At 44.0% G+C, this 24,589-nt stretch overlaps 1 protein-coding gene across 1 annotated transcript in view; it reads right to left on the bottom strand.

Moving 5' to 3' along the window:
- hsd17b12b (hydroxysteroid (17-beta) dehydrogenase 12b) overlaps positions 1-17,797 on the bottom strand; it is a 45,808-nt gene extending 28,011 nt beyond the window's left edge. Inside the window, exons 1-3 of the mRNA XM_060912080.1 lie at positions 17,417-17,797; positions 5,068-5,114; positions 3,024-3,099 (exon numbers count right to left, since the gene is read on the bottom strand). Of these exons, the coding sequence (XP_060768063.1) occupies positions 3,024-3,099; positions 5,068-5,114; positions 17,417-17,588 (295 nt within the window). The 5' untranslated portion in view covers positions 17,589-17,797. The remainder of the gene's footprint in view (positions 1-3,023; positions 3,100-5,067; positions 5,115-17,416) is intronic.
- Positions 17,798-24,589: the final 6,792 nt, after the last annotated feature.

Here is a 24,589-nt window from a genome sequence, read left to right as displayed (position 1 = left end):
CTCTCTCCCGCGCAGGCAGCGTGTCTCCCCCTCTCTTCCGCGCGCGCAGTGTGCCCCCCCTCTCTCTCTCCCCCCCGCGCGCGGGGCAGCGCGTGTCCTCTCTCTCGCTCACAGTGGCACGTGCAGCGTGTCTCCCGCGCAGGCAGCGTGTCTCCCGCGCAGGTAAAGTGTCTCTCTCTCTCTCTCCCACGCGCGCAGTGTGCCCCCCTCTCTCCCCCCCCTGCGAGCGGGCAGCGCGTCCCCCCCCCCCCGCGGGCAGCGCGTCTCTCTCTCTCTCTCTCTCACGCGCTCACAGTGGCACGTGCAGCGTGTCTCTCCCTCTCACAATCAAAATGCAAAAATCACTAACGGAAGTTTATGCTTCTTAAATTTGCACACAAACATGCTTGTTTCTAGAACATGGGAAGAAGTGAGGACTTTATCCCAGCCACTGCTGCTTGGCATGCTAGACCACAGCTGAACCCACATTCTACCATACCCAGAGTTTATACAAGATACTGTACCAACACAATGACATTTTCTCTCCTCCCTCCCTCAGCTGTACTTGTAGGGTTGCACAGGTGCACATCTCAGGACCAATTTTGCTTCTGGAATTTAATGTTCGGTTCAAATTAATCAGAATTCAGGACATCTTTTCTACTCTTACGCTGATACTCAAACAGGCAATCATGGCCCTGTAAACGCTGTCTCCATAACTATCTCATGAAGATCTGAAATTGGATGGCTAAAAGCTTCAATGCAAAATCAGATGTTATTTTATTAGATCCCCTCTATTTACCATTTTCTATTTACTAAAATCTATTTATTCGATTCCCTTCTATTTCCCCTCCATTAGATAAACCTCTCTAGGTTTCTCGGAAAACCTGCGCTCGCCAGCTGCTTATTCAATCATTGTCAATTTACATATTAAGAATCCCCTAGAAACTCAAGTCTTTCCACTCGATCCATGGGTAATTGAAAAATTCAAAATAAATACGTAGGGTCAAAAATAAAAACATACTAACTAGCAAATAGAAACAGCTGCATGTATAAATAGTATGTGTTGAGGATTCATTTTGCTTTTTTTTTTTTAATTGGGACCATGTGCAAAGGCAAGCTCCAGAGCATCAAGACTCCTTGCTTATACATTCCCTGGATCACAGCATCAGTAGGGTGCATCAGTTGCCCTCACTTTCATAAAATCTGATGCGTTTTTGTTTGGGCGTTCCTTTTCACCAAAAGACATCCTGTAAAATTTTTTTGACCATATTCAAAGTCTAACACTACGTTCACACTGCAAGGCTTAATGCTCAATTCCGATTTTTTTGTGAAAGCCGATTTTTTTGTGAGGTCGTTCACATTAACAAATATATGCGACTTGTATGTGATCCTCAGTATGAATGAAAAGCGACCTAAAAGTGTTCCGCATGCGCATTGCAGGATACGACGACGTCACACGCAGTGAGCATGGCCAGTGTTTACGGAAGTAACCTAAAGTTTCCTGTGTATGACAGTAGCCAGCATGGAGTACCTGGCGATGATGCAGTTGTTGCGACGGAGCCAGAACATGCACAATAGCCTGATGTTAAGGAGGAGGTTGAGAAGGAAGAGGGCAAGGGTTTTGGCTCAGGCGTTCTGCGGGGTAGTGACTGCAACCTCCGTTCAAAGGAACATCAAAGCCATGTTGTTGTAACTTTTTTTGAGAGACCCGCCGCCTACTTCAGCACAGAATAGTGACGTTTGTGGCTTGTTGATGACGTGCAAGTCGGATGAATGCGACCTGGCAGTTCAGACTGAAGTCGCATATGAAAAGATCGGATAGGAGTCGGAATTAGGACCACATATCCAAACGGCCTGGGTCGGATTTGAAAAAAATCGGATCTGTATCGTTCATATTGTCAATAAAAGATCGGATACAGGTCACATATGGGCGAAAAAAATCGGATTTGAGTCACTTCAGCCTGCAGTGTGAACGTAGTGTAATGGTGGCACCATGAGGTTCATTTTTTTTTTGCCAAAAAAACGCTTATTTTTATGTTTTCGCGCAAGGTTTGAATCAGTGTTGGACTCCATTTATTGATTTCTTGTGAGCCAGAGATCATGTTAAGAACCTTTGCAAGGGATTGAGAAGCGTTAAATGTGATTCATAATACATTTGTATTGTTTAAAAGTAGTTGAACAATGATTCAATGAACAGCTAAAACTCAAACTGTGCTTGAGAATATATTTAGAATATGTACTAAAAATGTGTATCTAAGATATTTGGTATACTCTATAAGGTGCCAATAATGTTTCATGAAAAGTGATCGAAATTGTCATAAAAGTCATAAAATAGCAGCTTTTTCCATAACTTTGAGCTCCTGGTGCCACCATTAAACTTTTGAATTTTGTCAAAATATTTCACCCCAGTGCGTTTTCTTACCAAAAGGAACATAAAAACAAAAATGCATCATGATCGGAGGAACTTTTCATTTGTAGGGGGCAACTGATGCACCCTAAGCATCAGTGATCATTACGACCCTTTTTTTAAATGACATACCTCACCAGGTCAATTTATTAGGAACACCAGTCCCAGTCATACATACAATCAACAAGCAGCAGTGTCCTGCATAGAATCATGCAGATCAAGCACTCCAGTTAAATGTTTGACATGAACATCAGAAGAAAAAGATACAGTTCCCCCCCCCAAATCTTCCAAATCTGTCCAGTTTCCGTGAACTTCTGTCCACTGTATCATGGGCAAAGTCCACAGTGACATACCTGAAGTCAGGTCACTGAAATCAGACAGTTCCTCCATTCTGATGTCAAGTTCCTGGCCTGTAGCTGCATGATTCTATGCACTGCAGTCACATCATTAGCTGCATGAATGAGCAGTGTACCAGTTTTCCTAACAAACTGCCATTTTATAGTGTAATAGGCTTTAATACGAAGCCACTTTTTTTTTTTAAACTTGTGCAACTGTAAAGAAATTGAGAGATGGGATGAGCCCAAATTCAGGTGACACTGACTAAAAGCAAAGATTTAGACGACCAGAAGGCACGTACCGATAGCTTTAGACACATCATCCAGCTTCTCCTGAGTACGGCTGATGAGGACGATGGCAAAGCCTCGCCGTGCAAGCTGAGAGGGGGAAGAAAACAACCAGCCAGACGTTATGGCACACAGTGTATATTTATAGCACTGGTGAAAAGCAAAAATACATTTTTAAAAAGTACACAATTTTCAAACTGTAAACATGGTAGTCATTCCAATTCATACAGGCTCCAAATACACATTCTGCAAAAAATAAATAAATTTACCAACTGTGAGCTACTGCTCACTTATGTATCCCCCCCTTTGCTTATATCAGAATGCAAGCAATCGAAGGAATAGGACACTTATGAATGCTGACCAGGGCTCGAAATTCATATTTTTCTTCACCAGCCAGCCGGACTAGTTACCTCTCCAAAGTAACTAGCCAACAGAAAATCAGCTAGCCAAAATGTGTTCATGTATGAATTTTACTTATGTCAAAAATAACACAAAAGAGAGTAGTTACCATTGTTCATGACTAATGTGCTTTTATTTCAAGACCAGAGTATTTTGATAATTTTTTTTTTTTTGCACACACTTTACAAATTGGCATTTGCTGTTCCACGTCCTCCTCGTGGTATCCAAAAAAAAAATGCCAGATGACTATCCCCTTACTAGTTCTTTTAGGAACCAATTCGTCTGCTTCCATTTTTAATTTGTTGCTGAAATTGACAGAGCTTACACGGTAGCCTATGCAACACCAGCGATTGCACGAACGGAGTCAACGCTGTAAACCGGAACTAGAAACTCTTCCCACAAGCAGTGTTGCCAGATACTGCTGACGTTTTTCCAGCCCAAAATATGTTCAAAACCCGCCAAAATGCACTTAAAACCGCCCAATCTGGCAACACTGCCCGCAAGTTCCTTTCAGAACCTAGATGTCACCCGGGATTGGTTGGCGAGTGCGTGACTTTTTTTTTTTTTACCCTTAGGTAGCCTCTCACGTTACTGCCTGAGGGACAGGGAGAAAACCACCGGAAAAGGTTTTAAACAAACGCAAGTCGGCAGATGACCATAAAATACTCTATAGTTACGATATAATAATTTTATGTATCTCACAATTTTCGGAGATATATATAGAGTATATTTGATATATCGCACAGCCCTAGTCTGAATCCTCGCTTCATATATATCCCCCCCCAACTAGCCAGCCAGGCTGCCTAGTGACAGGAATTACCCGCCAAATGACAAATTAAGTCGCCTCGGGTGACCGCAAAATTCGAGCCCTGCTGACGTCAACAAATAAATTTTCCCTGAAACAAGTAAAGAGTAGGATTTCAAGTCACATCCTGCTAAACGGTCATTTTGTAAATAGCATTTTGCTTCTTGAAACAGTGTCAAAATCCACCATGTGTTTCGGAAATGCATTCAGTTGGTAAACAGGAAGTCGATGTGGGACAGATCTGAAAATAGTATGCATGATATAGAACCCCAAGCTGAAGCTCAGTACCAAATATCAAAAACAGGTGCGATTTGTAGCTGCTGAGGGAAAAAAAAAAAAAAAAAAAAAGTTACGAAAATTTTGCAAATCCATGCTATACATTTCATAAATACATTGTCCGTAAACAGGAAGTTGATGTGGGACAGACCTGAAAACGGTAAACATGGTATAGAACCCCAAGCTGAAGTTTAGTATCAAGTGGCTAGGATTTGTGGTTGATGAGAAAAAGGGTGTTTTGGATGGACAGCGGTAAACCAGTATAACCCCCTCCAAAGGACACCCTTATAATAAAAGTATGTATAAAATGAATGGTTTGACTACCGCACGAATATGGAATGAACACACACGATGTAGCACTAAATCTGTAGTCAGTCAGTGTTGAAGTTGGTCAGTGCAGGAGGCGAGATCTACAAACGAGCAGCGATGTTGAAAGTGTGTCAGCTATAAGCGGTATGTGTTTTAGAGCGGAGTCTTCCGCTGATCCCTCACTAAGACCTCTCCAATGATGACTCATTGTGATTTCTGTGAAGGGATATAGAAGGGAAGAAAAAGAAAGGGGGAGGGGAAAATCTTACCTCCTCCGCGTAGGCTTTTCCGATTCCGTCGGTGGCCCCGGTTACGACTATAGGGGTTGACAACAGAAGGAAAGGTTAGTTAGAGAAATTATACATTAACTACTTGGAGCATGACGCAGAACCACCACCATCATGGAAAAGCCACCACAGCGACTCGGTTTCCATTCATAATGCCATTGTAAATGACATTTAGTGAGATGAAGGAGGCCATATTACGTCTATGGACACAAAATTACAGCGCACACCCACACGCAACCCTAACGACACCATGAAGCGTCGTTCATTACGTAAATTCCCCCGAAACAAAGAACTGAAAATGGAATTCAACTTGGATTGGGAGAATTACACGCCAACAACAGGACAGCGAGAGTGTGTTCTCGTTCCTCGGCCGCTCTCGTTCAGTCGTCCTTGCTTTACCAAGACAACAGTGGCTATTTTAAGCCATTTGCTCCATCACCCCCTCTCACAGCTCACCTCTTTGTAAAAATAGCTGTAAGCGAGGCATGCAAGGAGACAAGCTGAAGATACATTGCACATATAGAAAGAGCAAAAGAAAAAAGCCCCCACAATTCATGACCGGCCTCGCCCATCGCTTCGGCATCAAGGGCATGGCCCTCACGTCATCCTCCTTGACCTTGGCATGGCTCGTGTCAAAGGAGGCAGAGTTCTGATTAAAGATTCACGTGAGCACTCCGTTTCCACTGGAGTAGCAGAGGGGGAGAGAGTGTGGAAAGGGGAGGGAGGGGAGAGAGGGATGACGAACAACAAGACATCACAAGGGTGGGGTGAGTGAGGACTGATGCTGGGGGCAGCTAAAAATAGAAAGAGAGAGTGAAAGGCAAGCAGCAAGTGGAGAGTACAGTCGGGAAGGGTGGCGACACACAGCTAGTGGCGAGGGACATTTCTGTAGGTTTTCAGTACAGAATAAAAATCTCTAAGCTACTTCTGACGAGGTCAAAACGTCGAGGCAATTGGTCAAATTGCTTCTGTTAAAACTTCGTTCCATAAAATGGTGCTGAATATTCACGTCAGTGTGTGGCATCGTGTTCACCTGTTCATTGACGGAATGCAGTCATAACTCATTCTCCTCATTGAGGGCTTTTTTTTTCCCCTCCCTCCCCTTTTCACAGCCAAGATACAGACCTGCTGCTTCTCCACAGAGCAAATTCACACGTTCACATCAGTGTAGATCTGCACAGGAATCAAACACAAACCAACAGACGAATGAGAAGGGGATGTGGCTCTAATCAAGTTTCCAAATGCTCTTAATTTCAGCAGGGACAGAGCAGAGTTTACAGATTTTTAGATCGTAGGTTGAAATGAGAAATGTTACTCCGTGCTGTTCCCTGAGAAAATTGTGCAAAAGTAGAATAAAAACTTCATATTTTCAAAATTACCACCGATAGTCGTCTTAGACTTTGAAGGACCACTCATCTCATTTGCCATCCTTATACTACAAGTGTAGTGTTTAAATGAAGGGGTTGTACTTCATGGGGCTAATTAGGTTAGTGGATTGGTTCAACATCATTCAAATTTAAGAATGTAGCTGTGCCCTGCACTTGCTTGACTATTGTTTTGCCTCATGCGAAACACTCAGGGCAGGTCATCTGACAAATGATGACCATTCTCAGACATGATATCTTACAAGTCACCAACAAGTCTAGAAGAAGCCCGTCACTGGTACGCTCGAGCGCAGTGAAATTCGTCCTCTGTATTTAACCAATTTGAAGCAGTGCACACGCACCAACCAGTGGGCATCTAAACTACAGCACCCGGGAGCAGTTGGGGGTTCGGTGCCTTGCTCAAGAGCACCTCACGTTAACCTAACTGCATGTCTCCGGAGCACCCGGAGGAAACCCACACAGACACGGGGAGAACAGACTCTCTCCCCCCCCCCCAATCAGCCACTGGGCTCAAACCCAGAACCTTCTTGCTGAGAGGGGACAGTGCCAACTACTGCACCACCATGCTGCCCAAGTCCCTCTTTATCTCATCTCATTATCTCTAGCCGCTTTATCCTGTTCTACAGGGTCGCAGGCAAGCTGGAGCCTATCCAGCTGACTACGGGCGAAAGGCGGGGTACACCCTGGACAAGTCGCCAGGTCATCACAGGGCTGACACAGACAACCATTCACACTCACATTCACACCTACGGTCAATTTAGAGTCACCAGTTAACTAACCTGCATGTCTTTGGACTGTGGGGGAAACCGGAGCACCCGGAGGAAACCCACACGGACACGGGGAGAACATGCAAACTCCGCACAGAAAGGCCCTTCCCAGCCACGGGGCTCGAACCCGGACCTTCTTGCTGTGAGGCGACAGCGCTAACCACTACACCACCCGTGCCGCCCCTGTCCCTCTTTATATTTAATTATTACATTTAATATTAAAATACACTTGATTCAAATTTTAAGACAATTGTCTCATCACATGTGCTGCTTCCTGTTTATGACTTTTTTTTTTTAGGAAAAAAGTAAGTTTTAAACACTATAATGATGTCCAGAATAGCATACATCACAATATTACTATTATATCGACATCACACTACTTTGTGCCATACTCGTCCCCAAACCCACAACCCAACAGCTATTGGCTACAAGCTTGCAGTCATCAAAATGTGGGAATAATAAAACCCGCCAAATCAGAAAAAGCTGGGAGAGCATGTTGAAATTAAAACTGAAAACAAGGATCTGAAGGGGGGGGGGGGGGGGGGGGGGGGGGGGGATCTTTGACTTGTATTGCACTCAAAACAATACAACAGCAACACATTTAATTGCCCCCCCCCCCCCCTAAAAAGAGTCAGGACAGTAAAACATTTACGACTTTCTAATATTGCCATTCCTTCTCACGACACCTACAAGATGTTTAGGGACTGAAGACACCAAGTGATTAAGCATCTCAGGAGTTATTTCGTCCCATTCTTCCTGCAAACAGGTTTTAAGGTGTGCAACAGTCCAGGGTCATCGTTCTATTTTTCCATTCCAAAATTCACAACACATTCTTTACTGGGGACAGAAGGGACAGGCACCCCCTTCTTCTGTAATGTGTGCACAAAGTGGTTTTGGATGGTCTTGTTGAAATATCCCCTGGGAAAGAGGTCGTCTTAAAAGGCAGCACATGTTGCCTCCAAAATCTCAATGTACTTTTCTGCATTAATGCTCCATCACAGGAGTGCAAGTTACCTTTACCAAGAGAACAGATACAACCCTCTACCATGACGGACCCTGGCTTTTGGACTTCTTGTGGGTAACAACTGCTGGTCATTTTTGCCTTTGGTCCAGAGCACAATACTGTAGCATCCATCTCTTCCAACAAAGACCTCGAAAACTGATTCGTCTGACCACAACACACATTTCCCGTGTGATGGGCCATCCCAGATGCTTCCGAGCCCAGAAAAGTTTAACGGCACTTTTGGACACTTTTATAAGGCTTCCTTTTTATACAGTAAAGTTTTAACTGCCATTTATGGCTGTAACTCTGTACTGTAGAGCTTGACAAAAATGTTTAGCAAAGTAATCCCGACCCCATGTGGCTATATCAGCTATAGATGAATGAATGTTCTTGATGCAGTGCCATCTAAGGGATCAAAGAGCACAGGTGTTCAGCTTAGGCTTGGGCCCTTGCCCTTTACACACCAAAATTCTGACCAGATTCCCTGAACCCTTCAAGTTATCTTATGTACTGTAGAAGGTGAAATATCCAAATCCAAATGCTGTTTTTTAAAACATTTCAATAAATTTTATTATGCATGTGTTGACAAACTGGAGATCCTCTGCCCTTCTTTGCTCCTCAAACACTAGGCTTTTCCTGGATACCGATTTTGTGCCAAATCACCCATTTCAAATCATTACTTAACTGTTTCACCTCATTACTAGCCCCAAATAGCTCCGTCCCAACTTTTTTTTTGGAATGTGTTACAGGCCTGAAAACACAGGAATGGATGTATAACAAATGAAATGACGTTGACCAGACAAAATTTGAAATATCTTGGGTTCATTTTGTCTGCAATTTTTTTTTATTTATTTATATATATATATATATATAATATATATATATATATATATATATATATATATATATATATATATATATATATAAAATAAATAAAAACACAACCTGCTTTTTTTTTTTTTAAATAAACAAAAACTTTCTATACTGTCCCAACTTTTTTTTGATTGGGGTTGCACAAGAAATCAGTTCCTTTTTTTTTTTTTTAAATCATTTCTATTTTATGGTCATATTTGACTAGTCCACTTATTTTCCCAATCCATGCAATAAAAACAGAAGTATGGTGTAACAGTACATCCTCAGCTTTTTTTTTTGCTGGTTCCCAATTACAGAGCAAACATACCCTGAATCACCACCAATGTAGAAGCAATGCATCACAGCTCAGGGTAATGAAATTAAATTAATTAATAAATAAATAGGGCAAGTGAAATCTCTCTTCTGGCTCATCAAATCCAAATAAAATTTGGAAGAATCTCGTCAACTCCAGCGTGATCTCTGAAGAGTGAGGACGCCCCCTCTCAGTGCACATTGCTGCTGCGACCGCAAAATAGTCTGAGGGCTAAAAAAGAACAGGAGATTAAAAATACCAGGCAGGCACTGCAGCCTCGTCTGGAACGGCTGCAGCGCTTGAATACCAACAAGGCTCAGCATCACACGCTGCACATCTTCCCCTTGCTTGGGCACAGAATGCAGGCTACAGAGTAGCCCGGGTATCCTGCTGCATCTGCGCAGGCTTTACTGCCACTGCAGTAACACATGCTGCGCATACTGACTGACAGGGGCCGTTAAGAGGAATGAAGCTGTACCAGGCGAGGGCAGTGTGTATTCATTACCCAGACAATACCATTCACCAAGAAATGCAACACAGTGAGTGAATGAACCCATTTTTGCAGCCAATGCCCTCACTGTCCACTGATGCATGAACGATTCCAGCCCATTCCACAAAGAATAGTGAGTGCTATGACAAATACAGCCTTAAAATCACCAGCATTTAAAAAAAAAAAAAAACCTCTACGCGTGCCATCCACGTGGATTCAGTTTTCCCCTCTGATGCAAATCTCCCCTCAAACTTTTTTTTTTTTTTGGGGGGGGGGGGGGGGGGGGGGGCACCGCAATCCTTCACTGTCCCTGTAGGCATGCAGTGTTACGTAATGGAGGGAGCTCTTCATTGGATGCCGCGACCGAGGCTTCAAAGGGTCCCCTGGGCCATGGCTCACATTAACATTCTGCTTTAAATAGCATGGGATGCCACGTGCCCTCTCTCGACGGCTTTATTCGCTTCCCATCCACGGTGAGCTTCAAAAGCCGGGGTTTAAAATTGGCTGCTCTAAAAATAGCTCGAGATGCATTCAAGTTTTCCCCTGGGGCGAGGTATTTTCAGAAAGGGGGGGGGGGACCAGAACTGCATGAATGTCTTCCAAGCTCGATAATGCCTGCATCAGTCCCTAAATATCTATTAATGAAGCATTCAGAACTTCATAGTGGACAGGAAATTAATGCATGTTCTTACTACATGATCCACTTTTAAAATAAACTAAATGGAAGATCAATGAAAGAGGCAATGTAACCTAATGAGATTTTGCAAAACAAAAACAATCACATCACCACCACGAGAGTGCAGCCCTGAGAGAGAACACAAACTGATCACTTTGGAAGCTTAACGGAGAACTGAAGGCAAATTTATCATCAAAATTCTCATTTTATTAAATATCAGAATGCATTTTTGATAGCCATTTAGTCACCGCTATAGCAAGTTACGAGTGTTTGAAATATCACATAGCATATCGGTCCATATGTCAAAGCAATGGCCGTAAACGAGATTCATCGAGACCTGTGGGAATCATCGTAGGATGGAAGTAAAACGTACAGCGGAAATCAAAGTGACCAACATCTGCCAACAGACGCGTGCGCCCTCTTTCGAATGCTGATGTAATCAAGCCGGAAATTGTTTGTTTTGAGAGCAATCAGGAATGTTTGAAAAAAGTAGGCAGCAATTGTCATTTAAATTCGTTTTTGTGCAATATTTCATTTGGAAAGCAGTTTTCAAAACGGCGGCACTGACTTCACGTTTCAAAGTCTCGTGAAGATCGCGTGGATAAGCGACGCCTGCCGTGGACCAAACGAACTAAATTCAACATGGCTAAAAAACGAATTGGCCGATAAGTAGAATATTTAATTGCAATTAGTTACCAATATGAGTCATGATAAGGTTACTAAAACCGAAAATTATAACTGAATAACACGTTAAGAAATAAAGCAAGTTTAAAAACGACTTCAATTCTCCTTTAAAGTGTCCTTTTCTGATCTCAAACGAGTCAACTATGGCATAAGGATCTGTCTTCCGTCCCTTTTGGTTTTCTTTGTATAGCTTGCCCTTTATATTTATTGTATTATATGGCATGAGCTACTTCCGGTAAAATCATGTACTCCAATTGGTTCCTTGGGAGGCAAAATTTTCCCATAATGCCTGTGGGTGATTACAGACTTTCTTTCCAAGGCACCGGCTTTCAATGTAAACCCCATGTGTGACGTGAAAAAGGAGCGGGAATGCAATATTGCTAGTCATTGTTATCGGCAAAACAAAGTGCGTTTTGTCCCTAAATTCTATATAAAAAGACGTATTACATACTAGTACCGTACGCAAGTCTTACATGTGATGCTGATTTGCGCCTCATGTTTTCAGGGCTTGTCTTGTTCTTCTGTTGCAGAAAAAAAAAAAAAGGTTTTTTTAAATAATAAAAACCCACACATCTAATTAGCTCAATTATACCCCTAGAAAACAGATTAGTACTGCCTTGTACCATGTACTTGAAAACTTGCTGAAATACCACAAAATTTTAGGGCAAAAGGAAATTCAGGGGGGGGGGGGGGGGGGGGGGGGGGGGGAATTGAGGCCATTTGCCCTGCAGGGCAAAAGGTCTCAAAAGTTAAGGTTGAAGCCTGAGGCAGAATGAATGAATGAATGAATGAATGAATGAATACCCATTTGCAGACAAGTTGTATAGATCTGTGTTGTCTGCATGTTTCAGTTTTTGGATGCAATGCAATGTGCTGGTATAATTTAAGCTTTTAATCACTTCAGAGATCGTACTGACTGCAGTCGTCTCGATTTTATTAACTGCCGCAGCCATGTTTGCCTGGCAATACTGAGGACACTGCTTGATAATCTGTGAGGTCACTGAAAGTCCTCTATATGGCTCCTAAGCTTTAAAGTAGCCTTCCTACCAATGTTCAGGACACTCACATGCCTGGCTTAAAGAAACGTGTTGAAACAAGATGGTGGACACCCTGTAGGAAGAGGGGTAGAGACCACAGACCAAGGGCATGCAGAGGTTTGCCAAACTGAGATATTCTCCTTGGTTCTGCATCAGTTTCCTTCAAGTTCCCTCCAAAAAAAACACACCGCTAGCTAAAATGGCTGTGTGCATGGTGGCCTGTAATGGAATGGTATCCTCGCTGAGGTGAATCCCCACCCAAAAGTTCCCAGTATAGACTCCAGATCCTCCTCCAACACCCTGACTCGACCAATTACTGAAGAAACTAATGAATGAGATATACTCGTGCAGTCTCCACTCTATTCATATGCAATCCCTTGAGTTTGGGAACAGACTAGACGAGTGGCCTTGGGACAGTTTAAGAAGTCAGAAAGCACATTAATAAAGATTGTTGGGAATTAAACCTCTCTTATTCCAGGGTAGCACAGTGGTGTAGTGGTTAGCACTGTTACCTCACAGCAAGAAGGTTCTGGGTTCGAGCCCAGCAGCCAACAGGGGCCTTTCTGTGTGGAGTTTGTGTGTTCTCCCTGTGTGGGCTTCCTCCACAGTCCAAAGACATGCAGGTTAGGCTGTGAATGAGTGCGCGAATGGTTGTGTCTCCATGTGTCAGCCCTGCAATGATCTGGCGACTTGTCCAGGGTGTACCCCCGCTTCTCGCCCATAGTCAGCTGGGATAGGCTCCAGCTTGCCCGTGACCCTGCACAGGATAAGTGGTTACAGATAATGGATGGATGGAACCTTTGACTCCAAAAGTTGAGGCCAAGTGTGAAGTTTGTATCTAATAAATAAGGCTTCTAATGACATTACTGAGAGCAAGGAGTTGAGCAAAAGACCTAGTGCAGGGAGCACGCGTGTCTATTCATGCAGGGACAGCGGGGGAGAAGCACACATTGTTTTAAGACTGGAGGACAGATGGAGAATAAAGCAGCTCAGCTGAATGGAACGATATGCAAGAACGGGGAGCTGGGGCATGTGGCAATAAGGGTGCACATCAAGCAGGATATAAAAACCACACAGAGCCACAAGGCCAACCACATTGCTGCTTTCAATCAATGAACTACAGCCTGCAATTTCAGAGGCCTTCATTCATAAAAGTGGAAATGCGAATTCACACATCAGTGGAAAGTGTCAGGAAAGGGCTACGAACAGCCAGGTTTGTTTTTTTGTTCAGTGTGTGATCCCTCAGCTCACTTACTGACTTTCATACATACAGGCAGGGGTCTCTACGTACAGGCCACGTGTTAATAACGCAAGACCACAAAGCATGCGCAGGTCAGCAGGACAAAGAGCCTGAAATCGTTGTACAAGAACATGCTGTTATTGAACTTCAGATTTTCTACAGGATCGTGTATATTTAAGTCGAAGCCGGTAGAACTAGCACTAAAGCACAACTGAAATACAAAGATCATAATTCATTAATTCTAATGTGTGTACAAATGATTCCTCAGCAAGGCAGTGTTGCCCTTGCATATTATGCAAACTACTACCGTTTTTGTTGCATCAGTTATGTAAAGTGCAGCAGTTCCATATAACTGAGGGTTTTTTTTTTTGGACATCAGGTCATCTGGGTCATCAGCCCTGTTGCCAAACAAAACAAGGAAGAAACATAAGCTAAGGAACATGGTTATTTCACAATCTTATGGGCACATGGTATCAGAGCTTTTTTTTTTTTGGAGGGGAGTACATGAGCACACAGATACCCAATACCAGTATTGGTATTGATGCATTCCTTAATCTACATTATTCCATCTTCATTTTTTTTTTCAGTTAAATACTTTCAAAGTCTAGCATATACCTGCTGGTTTCTCCAAAATGACCTCCTCTGACTAAAGAAACACTATACATTTTAGTTTGAATAACTAAACCAGTGTCTGCTTACGAGTATACAAGGGTGCGAGATTGAAAGCACCTTTTCTTCTTTCAGCTGCTCCCGTTAGGGGTCACCACAGCGGATCTATTCCACGTATTTGATCTGACGTAGGTTTTTACACCAGATGCCCTTCCTGACACAACCCTCTCCAAATCAATCCAGGCTTTGGATCAGCACCAAGTATACACTGGCTTGTGCAACCCCAGTGACTGGGTCTTTTAGCTAATGTACAGGTCTTTGAACTGTAAGGGAAACCCAGACAGACACAGGGAAAACATGCAAACTCCACACAGAAAGGCCGCACCATCGGCCATGAGGTTCGAACCCGGAACCTTCTTGCTGTGAAGTGACAAGACTTTGAAAGCATGCTGTTGCTAGCATTGAGGTGTATGAAGATACAATTTGACAGCATACAACAAAGTCTGCTTGAGCAAAAAAACGCATTAAAGTGCATATCACGAGTAAATTCAGGAGCAAGATCAATGTAACTATTTTATATTAAACTTAAGTCAAATATCTGTAACATTCTGCATTCTCTGCAATTTTTTTTTACCTTGCGCAATACCAGAAAAATTCAGTTGAAATCAAGCCATTTGAGGCGAATTGGTTCACCTCTGAAAAAACTTGCCATTTGGATTTCCTGGCAAACACTGATTTTCGTGACGTCATCTGCAGGACGCCTCCCTCTGAATCCTACGTCAGCGCTGGTTTATGAGAAAACGACCTGGTGGTTTTCTGCACATTTCTTCAAATGTTATGTAATTATTAAAATGGTTAACAGATGTACAACCCTGATTCCAAAAAAGTTGGGACAAAGTACAAATTGTAAATACAAACAGGATGCAATAATTTACAAATCTCAAAAACTGATATTGTATTCACAATAGAACATAGACAACATATCAAATGTCGAAAGTGAGACATTTTGAAATTTCATGCCAAATATTGGCTCATTTGAAATTTCATGACAGCAACACATCTCAAAAAAGTTGGGACGGGGCAATAAGAGGCTGGAAAAGTTAAAGGTACAAAAAAGGAACAGCTGGAGGACCAAATTACAACTCATTAGGTCAATTGGCAATAGGTCATTAACATGACTGGGTATAAAAAGAGCATCTTGGAGTGGCAGCGGCTCTCAGAAGTAAAGATGGGAAGAGGATCACCAATCCCCCTAATTCTGCGCCGACAAATAGTGGAGCAATATCAGAAAGGAGTTCGACAGTGTAAAATTGCAAAGAGTTTGAACATATCATCTACAGTGCATAATATCAAAAGATTCAGAGAATCTGGAAGAACCTCTGCGCGTAAGGGTCAAGGCTGGAAAACCATACTGGGTGCCCGTGATCTTCGGGCCCTTAGACGGCACTGCATCACATACAGGCATGCTTCTGTACTGGAAATCACAAAATGGGCTCAGGAGAACATTATCTGTGAACACAATTCACCGTGCCATCCGCCGTTGCCAGCTAAAACTCTACAGTTCAAAGAAGAAGCCGTATCTAAACATGATCCAGAAGCGCAGACGTCTTCTCTGGGCCAAGGCTCATTTAAAATGGACTGTGGCAAAGTGGAAAACTGTTCTGTGGTCAGACGAATCAAAATTTGAAGTTCTTTATGGAAATCAGGGACGCCGTGTCATTCGGACTAAAGAGGAGAAGGACGACCCAAGTTGTTATCAGCGCTCAGTTCAGAAACCTGCATCTCTGATGGTAAGGGGTTGCATTAGTGCGTGTGGCATGGGCAGCTTACACATCTGGAAAGACACCATCAATGCTGAAAGGTATATCCAGGTTCTAGAGCAACATATGCTCCCATCCAGACGACGTCTCTTTCAGGGAAGACCTTGCATTTTCCAACATGACAATGCCAAACCACATACTGCATCAATTACAGCATCATAGCTGTGTAGAAGAAGGGTCCGGGTACTGAACTGGCCAGCCTGCAGTCCAGATCTTTCACCCATAGAAAACATTTGGCGCATCATAAAACGGAAGATACGACAAAAAAGACCTAAGACAGTTGAGCAACTAGAATCCTACATTAGACCAGAATGGGTTAATATTCCTATCCCTAAACTTGAGCAACTTGTCTCCTCAGTCCCCAGACGTTTACAGACTGTTGTAAAGAGAAAAGGGGATGTCTCACAGTGGTAAACATGGCCTTGTCCCAACTTTTTTGAGATGTGTTGTCATGAAATTTAAAATCACCTAATTTTTCTCTTTAAATGATACATTTTCTCAGTTTAAACATTTGATGTCATCTACATGCATGTTCCATTCTGAATAAAATATGAAATTTTGAAACTGCCACATCATTGCACTCCATTTTTATTTACAATTTGTACTTTGTCCCAACTTCTTTGGAATCGGGGTTGTATCAACACCAGTCTTTATGGGACTAGTACTCATCGTTTCCCAAAAGACCAGGCAACGAGAGAGAAATGGGAGCGCTTGGTCTACACAGGCTGTGCACTGAAACCGTGCAAGCTCGCGCAGTCTGCCGGTGCTTCCGCAGATAACGTCACGAATCTGGCTCCAGACTCCCTTGGGATTTTTCCAGATGCATTTTTTTCCTGCTGTAGACAGATGGCCTTGTGCAAAATTACCCTTCTGGATGAGTGTGTAAAGGGACATACTTTCATATTAAAAAAAAAAAAATTGGTCCAGAATATGCCCTTTAATGAGGATCACACCAGAGAGATGTGGCTCGTACTCTGAAGCAGACCTTTGAACTTCCACATGTTGCTGAAACATAGGAGGAGGAGATGAGGTGATCCTGCTTTCTACAAGCCTGTCTCAGGGAATTCAAACAATAAATAAATCAGATTTCATCAATATGCAATGTCGAGGGAGAGATGGGTGCAAAAACATTTATTTACACTTTTACTTGATTCTCTGAGGATTCAGTTCAAGGTCTGATCTTGACCAACTTTTCAGTTTATGCCAGCTTTAATTTAGTGCTGAACACATTCAGGATAAACCAAAAGGGGGGGGGGGGGGGGGGGGGGGGTTGTTTGTTTGTTTGTTTTTTTTGGGGGGGGGGTTGAAGGGGATGTTAAATGATCTTAATTTAAAGGAAAAAGAACAGAAAACCATTCCCAACTTGCTGGATGACTCATACCCAGCAGAACAATGATTAAATCCCAGCATGTAACCTGTACTGGATGTAGTGTATGAGTTCCCCTGTTTGCTTACCTGCCCATTTCCCCAGTTTGAACGCTTTAATGAGGTCCCCGTTGCCCAGGACCCACACCCGGACACCGTTCAGGAGTCGGTACAGAGTGCACACGGACACCCAGGCCACTGTCACAGCACCTACCCAAAACAAGGGCACTTGAACCTGCTTCAAAATATCTGCCGCCTCCATAATTACAGCCTGAGCGTCTCTACTAAACTCCTGCTTTTAGCTAATCTCCGTTCACCGCGCAATAAAGCAAACTAGCGTTCAGTTTAACTGAAATCCCAAACGCATCCCTGCTCCCTATATATGCTAACTATCTAGTCTACCAGAGTGATGGATTTTGTGCCCTATGTAGTGCACTTATACTGTATATCTAACAGGAATTTGTTGAGGATTCAGCCAACAGACTGAACACCGTTGACTTCCGCATTAAGCGCCTGTTTCCAGGTGGCGTGAAGCCGATCTTGAGCTCTGATTGGATCCTGGTCTTGTCAATCAAAATTGATTTTCAGACGCGGGTCTGGCCTGGAAGTGGAGCCTCGGGAATTAAATAAACAGAATCATGTTCAAGAAGCATATTAGTACACGTTTTGTTTTTTTTTAACAAATAATAAAAGAAAATCAATTGAAAAGCAGGTTATTGTTTGAAAGTGACATTTTGCTTAGATGAGTTCGTGAAATGAAATATATTTAGTATTTTTGCTAGACAGGTTAATTATCCTTGTGTTGATTTTGCGATAAAAGCCAAGTGATCATGTCATTTACTTTGAAAGTACTTACAGCAAACCCATCAGTCGGTGAAGAACAAGCACTGGCTGGAAAGTGTGCTGGGTTTCATTTTACTCATAAAACCAGAACATGCCCAGGGGCGGCACGGTGGTGTAGTGGTTAGCGCTGTCGCCTCACAGCAAGAAGGTCCGGGTTCGAGCCCCGTGGCCGGCGAGGGCCTTTCTGTGTGGAGTTTGCATGTTCTCCCCGTGTCCGCGTGGGTTTCCTCCGGGTGCTCCGGTTTCCCCCACAGTCCAAAGACATGCAGGTTAGGCTAACTGGTGACTCTAAATTGACTGTAGGTGTGAATGTGAGTGTGATTGGTTGTCTGTGTCTATGTGTCAGCCCTGTGATGACCTGGCGACTTGTCCAGGGTGTACCCCGCCTTTCGCCCCGTAGTCAGCTGGGATAGGCTCCAGCTTGCCTGTGACCCTGTAGAACAGGATAAAGCAGCTAGAGATAATGAGATGAGATGAGACAATGAGATGAATGAGATGAGGTGAGAACATGTCCAAAATGTGTGGATTGTAAATAAGTCTCTAAGAACGACGCTAAACCCTATTTCAGGAAATATCTAATGGCTGTGGCAGGGAGAATAAATGCTGTAGAATGCAGTAGGGCCAGCAATGTAGAACATCCATCCATCCATTATCTCATCTCATCTCATCTCATTATCTCTAGCCGCTTTATCCTTCTACAGGGTCGCAGGCAAGCTGGAGCCTATCCCAGCTGACTACGGGCGAAAGGCGGGGTACACCCTGGACAAGTCGCCAGGTCATCACAGGGCTGACACATAGACACAGACAACCATTCACACTCACATTCACACCTACGGTCAATTTAGAGTCACCAGTTAACCTAACCTGCATGTCTTTGGACTGTGGGGGAAACCGGAGCACCCGGAGGAAACCCACGCGGACACGGGGAGAACATGCAAACTCCGCACAGAAAGGCCCTCGCCGGCCATGGGGCTCGAACCCAGGACCTTCTTGCTGTGAGGCGACAGCGCTAACCACTACACCACCGTGCCGCCCCATCCATTATCTGTAGCTGCTTATCCTGTTCTACAGGGTCACAGGCAAGCTGGATCCTATCCCAGCTGACGATGGGCAAGAGGCGGCATACACCCTGGACAAGTCGCCAGGTTATCACAGGGCTGACACACAACCACTCACATTCACACCTATGGTCAATTTAGAGCCGCCAATTAACCTAACCTGCATGTCTTTGGACTGTGGGGGAAACCGGAGCACCCGGAGGAAACCTAAGCAGACACGGGGAGAACATGCAAACTCCACACAGAAAGGCCCTCGCCGGCCGCTGGGCTCGAACCCAGGACCTTCTTGCTGTGAGGCGACAGTGCTAACTATGGGTGAGAGGTGGGGTACACCCTGGACAAGTCGCCAGGTTATCACAGGGCTGACACAGAGACAAACAAAAATTCACACTCACATTCACACTTACGGTCAATTTAGAGCCACCAATGAACCTAACCTGCATATCTTTGGACTGTGGGAGGAAACCCATGCAGACACGGGGAGAACATGCAAACTCCACACAGAAAGGCCCCCGCCAGCTGCTGGGCTCGAACCCAGGACCTTCTTGCTGTGAGGCGACCGTGCTAACTATGGGCGAGAGGCGGGGTACACCCTGGACAAGTCACCAGGTTATCGCAGGGCTGACACAGAGACAAACAACCATTCACACTCACATTCACACCTACGGCCAATTTAGAGTCACCAATTAGCCTAACCTGCATGTCTTTGGACTGTAGGGGAAACCGGAGCACCCGGAGGAAACCCACACAGACACGGGGAGAACATGCAAACTCCACACAGAAAGGCCCTCACCGGCCACGGGGCTCGAACCCAGGACCTTCTTGCTGTGAGGCGACAGTGCTAACCACTACACCACCCAACGTAGAACATACAACTTGATTTTAATCAAAATTTGTCCTTATAGGTATAAAAATAAGATGCAGACATGTACAGTACAGCTTGCTTAACATAGAGACACACACATAGAGACACAAACAACCATTCATACTCATGGTCAATTTAGAGCCACCAATGAACCTAACCTGCATATCTTTGGACTGTGGGAGGAAACCCACGCTGAGAAAATTTTAAGCTTAAAGGCATTTTGTTTTGTTTGTAACTGCTTATCCCGTATGGGGTCACAAGGGGCAAGCTGGAGCCTATCCCAGCTGACCATGGGTGAGAGGGAGGGTACACCCTGAACAAGTCGCCAGCTCATTGCAGAGCTGACACACACATAGAGACACAAACAACCATTCATACTCATGGTCAATTTAGAGCCACCAATGAACCTAACCTGCATATCTTTGGACTGTGGGAGGAAACCCACGCAGACACGGGGAGAACATGCAAACTCCACACAGAAAGGCCCTGGCCGGCCGCTGGGCTCGAACCCAGGACCTTCTTGCTGTGAGGCAACAGTGCTAACCACTACACCACTGTGCCGCCCAACGTAGAACATACAACTTGGTTTTAATCAAAATTTGTCCTTACAGGTATAAAAATAGGATGCAGACATGAACAGTATAGCTTACTTAACATGCTGAGAAAATCTTAAACTTAAGGGCATTTTGTACATGATAGAAATATGGGCCTCAGCATTGAAAGCAGCCTCCCAGTTGAAGTGCTTTGGGCACGATGGAAAGACCACACTGGGAGGTGACACCAGGGTAGACCCATGACATGATAAACAGATAATATCTCTCAGCTGGCTTGGGAATGCCTCAGTATTCCCCTGGAAGACTTGGAAGATGTGGCCAGGGACAGGGAGATCTGGGCAGTTCTGCTTAGACTGCTGACCCCTCAATCCAGATCTGGATAAGTGTTGGATGGATGGATGGATGGATGGATGGATAAATATGGTATCATTTGACAGGTTTAAAGCACGGCACAGTGGTGTAGTGGTTAGCGCTGTCGCCTCACAGCAAGAAGGTCCGGGTTCGAGCCCCGTGGCTGGCGAGGGCCTTTCTGTGTGGAGTTTGCATGTTCTCCCCGTGTCCGCATGGGTTTCCTCCGGGTGCTCCGGTTTCCCCCACAGTCCAAAGACATGCAGGTTAGGTTAACTGGTGACTCTAAATTGACTGTAGGTGTGAGTGTGAGTGTGAATGGTTGTCTGTGTCTATGTGTCAGCCCTGTGATGACCTGGCGACTTGTCCAGGGTGTACCCCGCCTTTCGCCCGTAGTCAGCTGGGATAGGCTCCAGCTTGCCTGCGACCCTGTAGAACAGGATAAAGCGGCTAGAGATAATGAGATGAGATGAGATGAGATGAGATGAGATGAGGTTTAAACCATATATCACCACTTGTAAAATATCAATTGCAGATATCTGTCAGCTGAAAATATACAACACTTAGACGTGCTATGTGTAAGAATTTCGCTCCCTGACGAATTCATGCCTCACATTCCAAACAAATCGGGCAGTTTATCACCAGAAAGTTTGGGTGTCCACCCCATCTTAAGAAACAAGGAAATACACAGTCCATCCTCTCCTCCTTCTCTTTCTCCCCTCCCCCCCAAGACACCACCACTGTCATAGATTTATCACTCACTGAATACATTCACCAGCCACTTTATTAGGTACACCCATACACCTACTATTTTATGCAGTTATCTAATCAGCCAATCCATTCACAGCAGCACAATGCATACAATCATGCAGATACAAATCAAGAGCTTCAGTTAATGTTCACTTCAGACATCAAAATGGGGAAAAGTGTGATCTCAAAGTGTGACTTTCACTGTGGCATGGGTGTTGGTGCCAGATGGACTGGTTTGAGTATTTCAGAAACTGCTGATCTCCTGGAGTTTTGACACACAACAGTCTCTAAAGTTTACACAGAATGGTGCGAAAAACAAAAAAACATCGAGTGAGCGACAGTTCTGTGGCTTGCTGATAAGAGAGGTCAGAGGGCAATTCCTAGATTGGTTCAAGCTGCCAGGAAGGATATAGTAACTCATAGCAACTCTTTACAACCGTGGTGAGCAGAAAAGCATCTTAGCATGCAACAACAGAAGACCACATTGGGTTTCACTCCTGCAGCCAAGAACAGTGATCGTAAAACCAAGAACAATTTCCTATTTTAATGGCTGGTGAGTGTATAGGTATATAATGTGTTAGTTTATCCACAACTGGGTTCACAGAATCTAAGTTTACAGTCATCGGTTATTTTAAAAAAGCCAACAACTAACTCACAGCAGGTTAAGAATACACAAAATTCAACCAAACTGCTGAAACTCTGAGAGCCAGTCTAGATAACATGGTTATCTTATAATCTTCATGTGTGCTGTCAGCCTGTAGTTTACACTGTAGCTTGCTTAGCTCAGGTTTTAGCAAGAAAACAATATTAGCAACTTGTGCATCAGTAGTGCATGAGCCTGCTGCAGCTCGACGCATAGCCGATATACCGGTACAACCAAACCCAAAAGACACAGATTGCACCCAAATACACATCCCTTCTACTTGGCGTAATTGCTTACGAAGTGTTCATTGCTGTGAGGTGTAGCACGTCACACGAAACAGCACAACTTGACTGTTCTAATGGACCAAGTGACTTGTCTATGTGACGACGTGTTGGCAAGAAAAATAATTTTGAATTTACATCAGATTTAATCATAGTTACAACCTGCATACAGCTCTACGTCTATCTCCACACCCATCATCACCACAGTGGTTACGGATAATGGATGGATGGATGAATTCATCACTGTATAGATATGAAACACAGTGTAATGATGCTCGTTACATTTGTACAGTATTTATATGTACTGAAGTAAGCGCATTATAAATACAGATCAAATTTCTGCGAAGTAATATTCATTTCATCTCATTATTTCTAGCTGCTTTATCCTGTTCTACAGGGTCACAGGCAAGCTGGAGCCTATCCCAGCTGACTACGGGCGAAAGGCAGGGTACACCCTGGACAAGTCGCCAGGTCATCACAGGGCTGACACATAGACACAGACAACCATTCACACTCACATTCACACCTACGGTCAATTTAGAGTCACCAGTTAACCTAACCTGCATGTCTTTGGACTGTGGGGGAAACCGGAGCACCCGGAGGAAACCCACGCGGACACGGGGAGAACATGCAAACTCCGCACAAAAAGGCCCTCGCCGGCCACGAGGCTCGAACCTGGACCTTCTTGCTGTGAGGCGACAGCGCTAACCACTACACCACCATGCCTCCGTGAAGTAATATCTCATCTCATCTCATCTCATTATCTCTAGCCGCTTTATCCTGTTCTACAGGGTCACAGGCAAGCTGGAGCCTATCCCAGCTGACTACGGGCGAAAGGCGGGGTACACCCTGGACAAGTCGCCAGGTCATCACAGGGCAGACACATAGACACAGACAACCATTCACACTCACATTCACACCTACGGTCAATTTAGAGTCACCAGTTAACCTAACCTGCATGTCTTTGGACTGTGGGGGAAACTGGAGCACCCAGAGGAAACCCACGCGGACACGGGGAGAACATGCAAACTCCGCACAAAAAGGCCCTCGCCAGCCACGGGGCTCGAACCCGGACCTTCTTGCTGTGAGGCGACAGCGCTAACCACTACACCACCATGCCTCCGAGAAGTAATATAGTTACAAATTTCTTCACCCATTTTCATACTCTTGCTTCTTGGTTGAATAAGTCCCTAAACTCACCCAATATGTACGCACTCAGTCTAAAAGGATATCAGGGTCTGTCAGTGATTCACTGTTTAGCTGTTGTTATGCAGTTTGTCCAAATACTATTGCTTGGCATTGCAATTTTTGTTTCTCCCAGTTCAGTGCCTTAGATATCTCTTTTCCCTTCTACAAAATAACCTCAAATTCACATTTCACTGTGACATCAAATACGCAACATCTCTTCTCATTTTGAACAGCTAGCAAACTTGGAAGCTATACTGACTCAGTACCACCTCTTGAGGTACAAAGTGGTATTACGCGACAGACAGTACATCTTGTCTCAGGGCTAGATGGTTAACAAGCAAATTTCAGGAGCTATCTCTGCAGTACAATGCATAGATGTCTTCGACATAACATCAGAGCGGTTATTTCTTCAAATTCTGTCAATAGTTTTGGTTAAATTTTTTTTGTTTTTTGTTTTTTGAATGATGTAAACTTAAAGCTAGACTGCCTTTCAGATTTTTCAAGTGTGGGTCATAAAAATAATTTTCCCCAACACTCAATTATTTTTGTTTAGTGGACCGAAAGCTACTGAATTCGAATCACAGACTTCCAATTTTATTAGGTTTTTTTTTTAAATAGAATAATTAATGAATTTAGGTCCATGTGGCCCTAAATTCTCCGCTATTTTTTCCTGCTTCACCATAAGGAAATACAAGATACTACGTCATGCATCACGTGGTGGGCTTTCCCTGTT

Source organism: Neoarius graeffei, chromosome 27, assembly GCF_027579695.1.
Source record: "Neoarius graeffei isolate fNeoGra1 chromosome 27, fNeoGra1.pri, whole genome shotgun sequence".
Taxonomy (NCBI): Eukaryota; Metazoa; Chordata; class Actinopteri; order Siluriformes; family Ariidae; genus Neoarius; species Neoarius graeffei.
This window is presented reverse-complemented; position numbering and strand designations above follow the sequence as displayed.